General features: G+C 35.7%; 1 protein-coding gene across 9 annotated transcripts in view; it reads left to right on the top strand.

Moving 5' to 3' along the window:
* Positions 1 to 13,084, top strand: part of LOC127807517 (uncharacterized) — a 52,167-nt gene that overhangs the window by 31,716 nt on the left and 7,367 nt on the right. For 3 of the 9 annotated variants that reach the window (XM_052345420.1, XM_052345419.1, XM_052345417.1), the window contains 6 exons: positions 1,755 to 1,828; positions 2,492 to 2,579; positions 2,674 to 2,828; positions 2,960 to 3,002; positions 4,519 to 4,584; positions 5,964 to 6,041. In XM_052345420.1, the coding sequence (XP_052201380.1) occupies positions 1,755 to 1,828; positions 2,492 to 2,579; positions 2,674 to 2,828; positions 2,960 to 3,002; positions 4,519 to 4,584; positions 5,964 to 6,041 (504 nt within the window). Of the gene's footprint in view, positions 1 to 1,754; positions 1,829 to 2,491; positions 2,580 to 2,673; positions 2,863 to 2,959; positions 3,133 to 4,518; positions 4,585 to 5,963; positions 6,042 to 13,084 lie in introns of those variants that run through there. The other 6 variants (XR_008024720.1, XR_008024725.1, XR_008024721.1 and 3 more) reach the window with 6 other exon arrangements.

Raw genomic sequence — 13,084 nt, 5'->3', positions numbered from 1 at the left:
ATTGTCACTTTCTAACAATTGATTTCTCTTCGCCAATCTCAAAAACTCAGAGGTATATTCATTCACACTCTTCATTCCTTGTGCACATCTTTGATAAGCTTCAAACATGTATCATTCATAGTCAGAGGGTAAAAACCTACCTCTTAACAGTTACTTCATTCATCTCCATGTTTGATCTGGGTTTCGGCCTTCCCGCAATCTTGTCTCTTAATCGTTCTCACCAAACAAATGCACCGCCCTTCAATCTGTAAGCCACTAACTTGACTTGTCGTTCATTTAAGATCTCCATGTATTCGAAAAATCGGTCAACCTCAGTGATCCAATCTAGACACCCCTCAATATCAAGATCTCCACTAAAGGTATTGCTCAACCAAGGTCATCATCTTCATTGCTATCTTTAATCACTGGTCTTCTAGGATTAACAAGGACATGGTTAATAGGTGGTCTTCTTGCTCCGACTTGATTCACCTCATTATTCAAGTTCTTGTCATCATCAACTAGTAGTAAGGCGCCCAATTGGTTGTTGATTTGTTCCAATTGTTACTGGATGGTACGAGTTACTTCCCACTGTTCTTTGATTGCTCTCCAAATTGTGGACAACCCCTGATCACCGTCACGAGGCTGGTTGCTACCATTACCTTTAATATTGGTCATCTGATTGGTTGATTAACCGCTTTGATACCACATGATGCAACGTGTAACGCATGTGTAAAGAAAACACACAAAAAAAACTCTTGAAACAATAATTTTCAAGTACCCTTGTGGGAACAAATTTCAACGACCAAAGCTAGACTCTCAACTAGGCGCAAGAACCGAAACTGCTTACTGGAAAAAATCGAACTGGTTTGTTAGAATTTATTGAATAATAAAACTAATTACAATTCCTAAATTCTAGGTATATTTATAAAGTTTGGCTAATCTATCTAATACTTGTAAATAAAATCCAACTAGAATCTTAATAGAAATAAAACCCTAACAAACATAAAATAGAATTGACATCTTAAAACATATGAAGTATTAAAATAATGTTTTGCTACTATTCCAGGCTGCCCGGTTTGGGTCGGGTCAACCTTGGGCCGGGTCTTCATCGGTGACCGCATCATATCATCTGAAAAATTTTCCCAATTGGCCTAACTTTTATGAAGTTCAGATGTTTTGTCTTCATTGAACTATATGTTGGACAATTTTAAGTTGCATCAATATGTTAATCTACATACATGTGCACCGCATTTTTCCTTGAATGTTTCTTTCTTCATTGAACTATATGTTGGACAATTTTAAGTTGCATCAATATGTTAATCTACATACATGTGCACCGCATTTTTCCTTGAATGTTTCTGGGCAATGATTGAAACTGAACCTGCTAGCCCATCTCTTTTTTTAGCAGCCATGGCTGCAGTTAGGGCAGTTAATTTTGGCATTTTGTTCCCGTAACTATATGGATATTATCAAGATCAAATGAATTGTAGAGAAGATTTGAGTTTCATGACTGCTTATGTTCTACTTTTGAACATTTTAGCAAATTTATGATATTATGAGGTATCATCTTGATGCTTTGCCAAAACATATCCATCAAGAAGATGAAACGTCTGTTTCTGTTTCTCAACATCTAAGATTGTCTTTCTTCTTTCTTTATTCCATTTTTCCTTGTTTGCCCATGTCTGTGGGAATCAGTTTCATATTTGCTGCCTGTAGTTTTTTAACCATCTCTTTGCCAGAGCATTCCAATGACATTGACTCTTCATCTATTTTAGGCAGCTGTGGCACACAGCTTCCACAAAAGTGTTGATGTATATGACCAAGATATTCACCTCCGGACTTTACGCACGTAAGTACTATTTGTGATGATAAATAGTAGTTGCTAGAAATAAAGCTATGACCTGTCAGCTTTGTTGCCATCAAAGAATGTTAGACAAGTTGCCTTTTGTTCTATTTGACTTTATACCACTTATATTTAGAAACATATTTCTTATCAGTTTCATATGAGGGTATAACATCTGCTTAGGATGAAAGTTGGGCAGGATGTAGTGGGTGCCTGTGCCTGCATTGATGTACTTGTTTACCCCAGCTCTTGAATTGATTTGGCTGTGAAACATAATGGTTATAATTGATTGGTTTTCCATATTTTTATCTGATTGCTGCTCCCTCTAGAAAAGCGTTGAGGGAGTTAGCTAGAAGTGCTAAGTAGTTAAGTTCAAGGAACCTATATATTGTTTCCATGTGACAGTTATTTCTGTAGATTTCATTGGAAACAGATATCAATTTATTATACATTTTTCCTATAATTCCTTTATCATTCTCATTTTCTAATATGAAGATTCATTTTTTTGATAAATTTTTTCTGGTTATTTACAATCGTTGACACTAGTCAATCTCAAGCTTCTGATTCTCTAAAATCTCCTATGTATTTCCTGAATATTCTAGTTCCTTATTCACTTCATGTTTTTTGGGAAAAGGGAATGTTCATTGCCATGACCTAGGGATATTGCAGATTGTGGTATCCATCTTCCTTAACCTTTATGCAGAGCATCTGTAGCGGAAATGATAGTTCTATATTAGCTGTTACAGAAGGTAGTCAGGTATTTCCTATTCTTTCCTTCTTTCTATTCTTTTTTTTTTTATTTCTTTGTTGTTTGACATTTATGTAACTTTTCATCCATTTGACTTATACAGCTCACCATATGGGACCTGCGAATGAGAGAAAATGGCGGTTGTGTGCAAAGGATATCTGGTTCTATTGGAAATATGTTATATGCAGTCTGCAGTTCTTCTTGTGGTGTTGCAGTGGGTGGAGCTGATCGTACTGTTACCATCTATGATCCTCGCAGGTTGATTGCCATGTCAGGCATGGTCATTAATTATGTAATATATGGTTTCCCTTATGCTTAATTTTTACAGTTGAACAGATTGAAAGATTGTGTTTGATATTCTGATTCTCCTTTTCACAATATGACTGCAGGTGGTCAGCACTATCAAGATGGGTGCACTGCTCAAAATATGAGGTCAGTTGAAATGTTCAGTTACTTTAACCACATGTTCTTCACTGATGGTGGGACTTACGAACATGAGAAGAACAAAGCTGTTAGCAGTTGAGTATAGATGATGTTGCTCTAACAATGAATAACCAACCAGGTGACAATTATTTGTACTAGAGGAGTGGGCTGGGTGGCCCTTGCCATGCATGTGCTAGTAAAAAAATAGAAGATTTCAAATGAATGCTTTTCTTCAAGGGATGGCCCTTGGTGCTTGTAGTTTATTTTTAGTTTTTTTTTTCCATCAAATTTTAAATGAAGATGAGCTTTGGTGCAATAGTAAGGTTGTTTTTGTTTTATTAAGACTTAAAAAGGTCATAGGTTAAATTCTTTTGGTGATTGTGTTTTTTAAGCAAAATAATATAAAAAGGCATTTAGGGAAAAAAGGCTTTATGCATCTAATCGGGTGTTTGCTTAAATAATAGATAGCTGAAAGAAACCATGTGGTTTTATTAGTCCCTATTTTCTCTTTCACTTTACCCAAAGGTTGTTTAGAAACCAATTCCAGTTCAAAATAAAAAACTTGAATGAAGCCATTAGCAACGTGTTAATTCCTACCTATGCATTATTGTTTACATCTGAAAATATGGCAATTTATCCAAGAGATAAAACTACAGTCAACCCTGTTTATCATTGATTTTCTTCCTTGTCAGTACAATCATTTTGTAGACCCTTCTTTTTTTTTTTCTTTGCTGGTGCATATTTGACCGCATCAGGCTACAAATGACACCCCTAGGTCCATCCAGCCCTAATTTTGGTACTGAAACATATAATCATCTGATAAACTTGTTTTCTTTTGTTAATAACTCTTAATAGTTATGCATACAGACATGCATCCATCAGTACATCCTGTTGTTCTAAAAGGGGTGGAGGGGATCTGTTAATCAGAACTGTCCATCTACCATGCTTATTGTATGATAAAATGCTATGCTTGTCATCTAAGTTTTATTTTAACCCTTACAAGCTTTTAGATGAGTGTGCTGTTGGTGAATTAAAAATCACCATCAGTTTTATGTTACTGGCAATCTTTTAAATTTGGCTAATCAATGGCATTAGAGTGCTGCCAACCCTGCTTATGTGTTTGATAATTGGTTTGTTTTGCTGGAGATGTTTAGTACTGAGTCTTAGGTGCAAATTTGTACTTTTTCTCCACAATTATCATGATCATAGAATGATATCTATATTTGTGGTTATATATTAACTGTTATGCATGCTCAAACACATCCATGGACATCTTGCATACCAAATTGACTGTCAAGGCTCAAGTGTTAGAGATGCAAGTCTCCACATTAACACTTGAGCATGATAACAACCTTGAAGTGATCATTGATTGAATTCCCCTACATTGACTACATTTAATGCACAAGCTTTGCTTTCCTTGTGCTTCCTACCAAGAATTTTCCAATTTTTTGTCCAATCTGCAGTAGTTTTATGTGCTTCTGGGATGTTATGCAATCAGAAATAATTCCAATGGCTCATGCTGCAGATAACTGGACTTGCTTTCTCATCAATTCACTCTGATTACATTTACATACAGGGTGTTGATAATGAGGTATGCTCCTTTATTTATTTTCTTCACATTTACCTGAAACTTTGGATGAACTATAACTGGTTTATTCAAATTGGTGTATTTTGTCCTTTTCACACCTTAGTTCTTGCTAGTATGCGGGCATAGTTCTTGGCACTCTTATTCTATTAATTGGTGTTCTTGGAGACATCTTTACAGTTTATTTCATAGTTTGAGAACAAGAGAGCATATGGATAATGAAATGCTAAAAATGTGCCTGCACAGTAGTGTTTTACTATGGGACTGCTTCTGCACACTTTTTAGTTTTGATCACATGGAGGATTTGTGATTCAATACCAGAAGCATAGGCCATGGCTGTATTTGACATGTTTTCTTAAGTAACTGGGTTGCCCTTTATTTAGCCCTCTAACTTCATTTAGTGATGGGGGCTCTGCTGCTATGGGTTCATAGTTCAGACAGCATCAGTTGCAACTCATTGTTTTTAAGTAGCTTTGTCCTGTCCTAGAGAGGAATGTTTGTTTAGCTATTGTTTGATAGAAAGAAAAGAGATAAATATTTTATTCACAGTTAGGTATATGTATACTGTAGAATTTGACAGAAAATCAACTTCATTTTATTCGAAATTTTCAGAGCAATATATATGGTACAGATGTAACTGCTCTATAGGGGTCAGTTATGACTTAAAAACTGTGAAACAAGGAGAAGAAATATCCTAGAAATAAAATTATAATAAACTGTACACTTAAATGGAATATTCAAAACTGAATAACTATATATTTTCTACATATACAATTCTACAAGGTACAATTAAGGAAAAACATGACACTATGTACAAGACTATAAAGTTGTATGCTTCTAACACTCCCTCTCAAGCAAGCACATATATCATATATGCCCACATTGGTACAAATGTAGTAAACTCGTGGACCCCATGATTCCTTTTTAAGAAGATCATCTAACTGGTCATTACAGCCAACAAATGAGGTACCAATCTCTCCAGAAATCAACTTCTATCTCACAAAGTGATAGTCTATCTCTGTGTTTAGTCCACTAATGAAAAACTGGATTAAAGGCAATATGAAAGACTGTCTAATTATCACAAATAAGTTGCAGGAGCCCTAAATCTCAACTCCTTAAGAAGTTGTTGAGCCAAACCAATTCACATGTTGCTAAAACCATGGCCCAATACTCTACTTTTGCGCTAGATCTAGCCATAATATTTTGCTTCTTACTTTTCCAAGATACAGGCCCAAGGTAGAGCGTCTATCTATAGAACAACTAGCCCAATCTGCATCAAAATATCCAACAACCTGTTTGTGTCCTTTGTTCTCAAACAAGAAGCCTCTACCAGGAGCAATCTAGATGAGTCGCTAACATCATGTCTAATGGTCATCTATTTGCAGGTATTCTGTGGACAATGGAAAGAAAGTAAGAAAGTATTATCTTTTAGAGGAGATTCAAACTGGCTTGGATTTAGCAAGGTATGATTTTTTTTTTTTCTCAGAATACACTCAACTCATGAAACAATATATAGGAGCCCTTCAGGAACAAGTTTGTTGGCCAAATATCTTTCTTGATGTACTTTTAGATGTCAATACTGGCCATAGTACTCACTCATTTAATTTTTCTTTTACGTACATCAATGGTTAGCCTGCATCTAAGGTGTTTAAGAACCAAGTCCAACCAAGTTGAGAATGATTCTTGTATGGGAGGCTTAAATCTAATATGCTGTTTACCAATACTTCTAAGTTTCTTATTACTCATTTGATACGATAAGACTAATTTTTATTAAATATGGATGTTGAGCCACAGAAAGATGCAATCAATTCTTATGTTACCAGAAGATGGTAATACCTGGGGTTTGTGAATTGTTACACTGATTCTAAAATGTGGTAAATTTGCATTTCAAGGTGATCCTATTTTTGTTGTACTTATATACTTTGGGTTTGTGTTTATGTGAAGGAAAGGATCAAATATAATGAATTGCTGTTTTAGGAGATTGGAATTTTGACAAGGGAATAAAATGCTAGAAAATGTGTTACTCTGAAGAAGAAATAAACTGCTTTGTATAATTTTATTAAAATAATGGTTTGCTTTTAACATGTTAATGACAATAACTGCAAGGGTGGATGTAGTGTACATCTAGTGTGGTCAATTGACCCACTGAATTTATTTTTTTTCTTTTGTTATGTATATACAAAATTTGAGATTAATTGTATTTTGATTTCATTCAAGGGAAGAGCGTGACAAATACTGTCGTGGGACCAAAGAGTTAATGTATAAATATAATTATATGCATTCATATATATTAGTACAAGCTCAATTAAAAATATAGTGCTGAAATAATAATAAAATAGAAAATATATAAAACTCTTTATTTTTACAAAACTATTACACTTATTTTTTCCCTTGGTATAACATATTGGGAGGATCAACTTTACAAAGTCTATAAATAAATTCAAAAATGTCACACACATAAAAAACTATTGTGTATATGAAAAAATCTTGAAAGATGGAGGTATATGAAAAAATCTTAAAAGATAGGGGGGTAAATGAAAAAATCTTGAAAGTTCTAAGGGGAGAAATGAAAAAATCTTAAAACTTAAAGGGAGTAAATGAAATATCTGAAAGTTAGGGGGGGCATGACCCCACCCCCCTTGTGAAAAATAAAAAATTTTAATTGACCCCATTGAAAAAAAAAATGAAGTGTTGATAATGAAGCAACTAAACACTTTCAAAATATTAAAATTTGTTGCTTGTATAATGGTAATAGTATAGTTGTACATTTAAAATATTTGTAAGTATAGAAAATCTTTTTGTTATTTTTATTTTATTTAATAGTTATAACTTATATGTAATGGACCTCACTAAACGAAAGTCCGGATCTGCAACAAGTGTACCCCTATCGTACCACATTTTAAAACATGTCTTCCCCTTGTTCCGTCACTGAAAATTCCACATTCCAAGTCATATAGAGAAGTTCTGCCTTTATTTATTTATTTTATGAGTAAACAAAATTTTGCCGTTTCTCTTTTCCTTCCACTTCATGCAATTTCAATTGTATAGACAGCAGTCACCCTTCTACTTTCAAGGAGCATTTTATAAGTAGAAACAAGGGTTCAAATAAGTGCCTTATGTTATTCTAAAATTTCCTGTATTAGTAACTGCATAACAAATTTGTTATTGCTTCTTTTCTCTTCTCTTTCATCTCAGCATTGCTTCTTTTTCTCCTCTCTTACATCTCCCTTTCTTATTCTTTTCCTTAAGATATTCCCTGTTTTGTGTTTTTTCAAGATGTCCCCTTTTTGGAGCAGTTGAAGTACATGTGTAATGCATTAACAGCCTGCAATTCCTGGCTCCTCAGTTTACTCTTAAGTCTCATAAGCAATTATAAGACATACTTCGTTTTGTTGTCATTTTCATAAGTAGCCTTCAATACTTTCTTTTTGGTTGATAAATCGCCTCTTTTATGCATAATGTAACTTGTCCGCATCTGGTTTCCAAACTGTGATATAGTTAATCACTTCCTTGTTTGACATACTTATGTTGAAATAGTCGTAGTAGTCAAGTTAGTGTTTGGTAGTCATTTTTATCACATCAAATCTGGTGAGGTTTAATTTAAAAATGGAACAAGGCTAAAGTAAATAGGTTTATCTGTAGCTAAGATAATATTGTTGACATTATTAATGGGCATGTGTCATAATGTAACATGAGTAGTGAAGGACAAATTTTTCAGTAGTACCTTGTCACTGATTTTTTCCCCTTCATATCAGTCTTGATTCCAAAACCCAACCTATATGCTGCAGGGCCCCTGTAAGAAACCAGTCTATTGCATCATTTGGACCATGAGCTCATGCATCGTGTCTACTCCACCTCTACCGTGTAATGAAATTCTAGGGCACAAAAGAACAAGAAAACGAGAGGAAGAAGAAGAAGTCTCTCAATAACTTTCTTATCCAGAGAATCAAAAAACATACAATCAAATAAGAGGCATAGCTATTTATACATACAACTAGCACTCTTATTAATAGACAATGCCTATCTAATTTTAAGTTACCGAACAATAATACAAAGTAATACAACAAAAACAAATTAAGCACAGCAAGAACAACAATACAAAAACACTTATACTTCCACACTCCCCCTCAAATCAGACTCCTCTGTAAGAGAACAGTCTGTAATTTGCAATTTTCTGGTACTGGAAGATCTGATACTGGAAGAATCATATGAATTTCTTTGGATGGGAGACATCTTCAGGCCAAGCTTTTGACATAGAAACTGGAACTGATCCTTGGCTAGACTTTTAGTGAAGATATCTGCTATCTAATAAGCTATAGGAATATACCGAACTTCAATGTCACCATTCTCAGTTCATGCACAAAATGTTCATCTATCTCAATGTGTTTAGTGCGAGAGTGAAACACAAGATTCTCAGCCATACTTTTGGCTGCCAAATTATCACTCCAAACAACTAATGTAGTATTACATGGATATCCCAACTCAGCAAATAAGGACCTCAACCACAGCAGTTCTGTAACACCCAATGCAACAACCCTATATTCAGCTTCTCTTACTAACCTGGCCACCACAGATTGCTTCTTTGATCCCCACACAATTAGGTTGTGTCCAAGAAACACACTAAACCCACTAGTAGATCTCTTGGTTTCCTTGCAGCTAGCATGGTCCGCATCTGTGTACATGGTTAGAGACAAATCATCAAGTGAGGAAGAGAACCACAAGCCCAATCCAATTGTCCCTTAGATGTATCTAAGTAGCCTCTTGCAAGCAGTCTAGTGCTGCATTTTGGGAGCAGACAAATACTGGCTTAACTTGTTGACAGCAAAAGAAATATCAAGGCGTGTATATGTTAGATATTGCAAAGACCCAACTGGAGTCCTATATAAAGATGGATTGGGAAAAGCATCACCCTCATCAGTCAAAGAAAGGCTAGAAATCATGGGTGTATCACAGGGTTTGCAATCTTGCATGTGAGCCTTCTTCAGCACATCTAAGCGATATTTAGATTGAGACAAGTACAAGCAACTTGTATCTCGATATGCCTCAAACCCAAGAAAATAATTAACTGAACCAAGAGTCTTTAAGGCAAAATGTGTACCAGATCAACAATACAAGACTTAAGAGTTGTATTATCAGAACCAGCAATCAAGATGTCATCTACATAGACCAAAATGAACAAGACATGGGCTGAGGTTCGTTTAATGAACAAAGACGCATCAGATGTTGCCCTAGAGAATCCCCAGCTCTGTAAAGCCATCCTCAACTTGTTGTACCAAGCCCTAGGTGCTTGTTTAAGACCATACAAGGACTTCTTTAATTGACAAACATGTGAGGGAAACTTAGAGCTAACAAAACCTTATGGTTGGGTCATAAACACGACTTCTTGCAAGTCTCCATTTAAGAAAGCACTATTGACATCTACTTGTTGCACATCCTAGCCAAAGGCTACTATTAGAGATAACAATACTCGAATGGTAGGTGCCTTTACCACTAGACTAAACGTCTCACCATAATCCACTCTAGGGTTTTGAAGAAAACCCTTTGCAACTAATCTAGCCTTGTATTTAAGAACTGAACCATCGGCCTTATATTTGATCCGAAACACCCATTTACATCCAATCAAATTCATATCCTTAGAAAATGGCACAAGAACCCAAGTATGATTGCGGTGTAATGCAAAAATCTCCTCTTCCATAGCTTGAACCCATCGTGGGTCTAAGAGAGCCTCATGAACGGAATCAGGTTCAAGAGTACTAACTAAAGCACAAGGTGAGGTAGAAGCAATTTTGGCTTTGGATCGAATGACCATAGGATGAATAGAAGGTGCAGGGGCAACTTTAGATCTATGTAAGGGAACATTTACAAAGGGCAGTGAAGAAGAAGAGGTAGAAGAAACTGACGAACTGGAGCTGGTTTGAGGTGCAAAAGGAGATGGAGCCAGAACAGGATTAGGAGGAGGACTATGAGGCAATGTTACTTTAGGAGATGAAGAATAAGAAGATGAAGAAGGAAATGAATAAGGAAATGGAAAGGAAGAAAACACTGTGGTAGATCCCCCACATTGACGCTCATTAGAAGAAGAATTAGACATAGAAAAGAAGACATAGAAAACAAAGTTGGATAAGGAAATTCAAGGAAACATATACCCTTCCCAAATGGATGCAAACACTTATAACCAAATTGAGTGTGACTATATCCAATGAAAACACATTTGGAGGTATGAAAATCAAATTTGTGCTTGTTATAGGGTCTAAGGTAAGGAAAACAAGCACAACCAAAAGGTTGCAGCAAGAAATAGTTTGGTGGCTTGTGATATAACAATTCAAAAGGAGTTTGAAACCTGAGAGGAGAAGCAAGTAAGAGATTTATGGTATGAACTGCAATGAGAAATGCTTCTACCCAAAATTTTAATGGCATATGAGCATGTGCTAATAAAGTGAGCCCTATTTCAACAATGTGTGTATGTTTCCTTTCAGCCACACCATTTTGTTGGTGTGTATAGGGACAAGTAAATCTAGGTTGAATGCCTTGGCTTTGAAGATAAGCTAAGAAGGCTTTAAATTCACCCCCATTATCAGTTTGCAAAGCCCTAAGTTTTGAATTATACTGCAGTTCAGCAAACTTGTGAAAAGTAACAAAAATAGATAGGGCATCAAATTTCAGTTTCAAAGGATATAGCCACGAGTACCTAGTGTAGTCATCCACAAAAACAATGTAATATCAAAAATCTTCTGTGGACAAAACAGGAGAAGGCCCCCACGAATCAGAATAGACCAATTCTAATGATTTTGTAGCCTTAATTTCACAATCAGCAAAAGAGAGCTGATGTAGTTTACCAAGCTTACATGAGTCACAAAAGGATAGATCAGATTTTGAAAAAGGAAGATGAACTTTATTCAATACTGCTTTCAGTACATTTGATGATGGATGCCCTAGTTTGGCATGCCATTGTAAACTAACATATTACATTGAGCTATTCTAGCATTAGGAGACTACTCATGAACAAATGAGCTATGTTTATTACAATAAGAACCAGTTGAGTTGTTTGACAACAAATGAATACTCGAAGTTTTGGAAAATTTTGATTGGACTGGAATACTGGAAGCAGCATGAGCAAATGCTGGTGACAGTTGATAGAGTCCATCCCTAAGACCTCCCTGAAGTAGCACTTTCCCGGAATCCTTGTCCTTAATTAAACAAGAAGTAGCATGAAATTCAGCAATAATATTGTGATCACGAGTAAGTTGTGATACACTAATTAAGTTCTTTTTCATGCTAGGAACATGCAAAACATTAGGCAAATAGAGGATAGAAGCAGGTTGCTGATGTGTATACAAATTGCTATAACCAACATGTGAGATAGGTAGAGTCTTACCATTTCCTATGGCCACTTTGTCATCCCCCCAATATAAGGAGTGTGGATGGAAAGATAACCGAGGTTAGATGTGATATGATTTGTTGCACCAAAGTCGACAAACCAAGTAGGATCTGCAATAGAAGCTGAGGATTGGGACAGATTATCAGGTTGTGGAGGAAAATTACTATAGTAAGCACTTGGAACTAACGGAGGAAAATTGCTATAGCAAGCACTTGGAACTGATCCTAAATTATTCATGTAGGCTCCATTAGAACCACTAAAGGTAGCTATGTATGCCTTGGATTTTGACTGACCATCACCATTATTAAATCGACCAAACCTTGGATTAATGATTCTCTAGAAATTTCTGTCAAACCTATGTTAACATTTGTCAGCAAAGTGCCCTAGTTTGCAGCAAAGCTGACAATAAACTCTTCTATTCAAAGATCTACCTCGTCCTCTTCCTCCTCTATGAATAAAACTTCCTCCTCTAGTCATGTAACCTCCTCTATTAGCAACAAATTCACTTGATCCAGTTCTTGTTGACTGTGCCATATTAACTGTCATGCCAGGGGATTTTTGTAACTCCAAATCAAAAGTTGAAGCAACCAATGGCAAATTCTTAGATAACAGCCTTTGTTCATGCATTAACAAGTATTGCACCTTTTCTATATTTATCTCATCCATCTAATATGTTATCAAACTGACAACTGTTTCATAGTCATGATCAAGTCCGTTTATAATAGCAAGAAGCAATTCCTTATCATCTAGAGGTTCTTCGATTGCTGCTAACGAATGGCCTATGGTCTTAATCTTCAAGACATAATTATTTATTGACAATGCACCTTTCTTAAGAGACCTTAGTTGTTGTTTTAACTGGAATGACTTAGCAATTGTTTGGCATGAATAAAGACTTTCTAAGGAATTCCATACCTCAGTAGATGATTCCGAATGGATCATCTACGCAAGAACTTCCCGGTCAATTGTGGAAAATAGTCACCCAAGCAACAATTGATCTGATCTCATCAGCAACTGCATCATCAACTGACGTTGTATCTGAACTTGACAAATACTTTGATGGCGATGATGCCTTATTAACGAATGGCACAAGATCAAATGCACGAAGAGTTGCAAGGATCTGTGCTTTCC

This window comes from Diospyros lotus, chromosome 8 (assembly GCF_014633365.1).
Source record: "Diospyros lotus cultivar Yz01 chromosome 8, ASM1463336v1, whole genome shotgun sequence".
In the NCBI taxonomy this organism is placed as follows: domain Eukaryota; kingdom Viridiplantae; phylum Streptophyta; class Magnoliopsida; order Ericales; family Ebenaceae; genus Diospyros; species Diospyros lotus.
The sequence above is the reverse complement of the archived record's forward strand: the minus strand, read 5'-3'. Positions and strand labels throughout refer to the sequence as shown.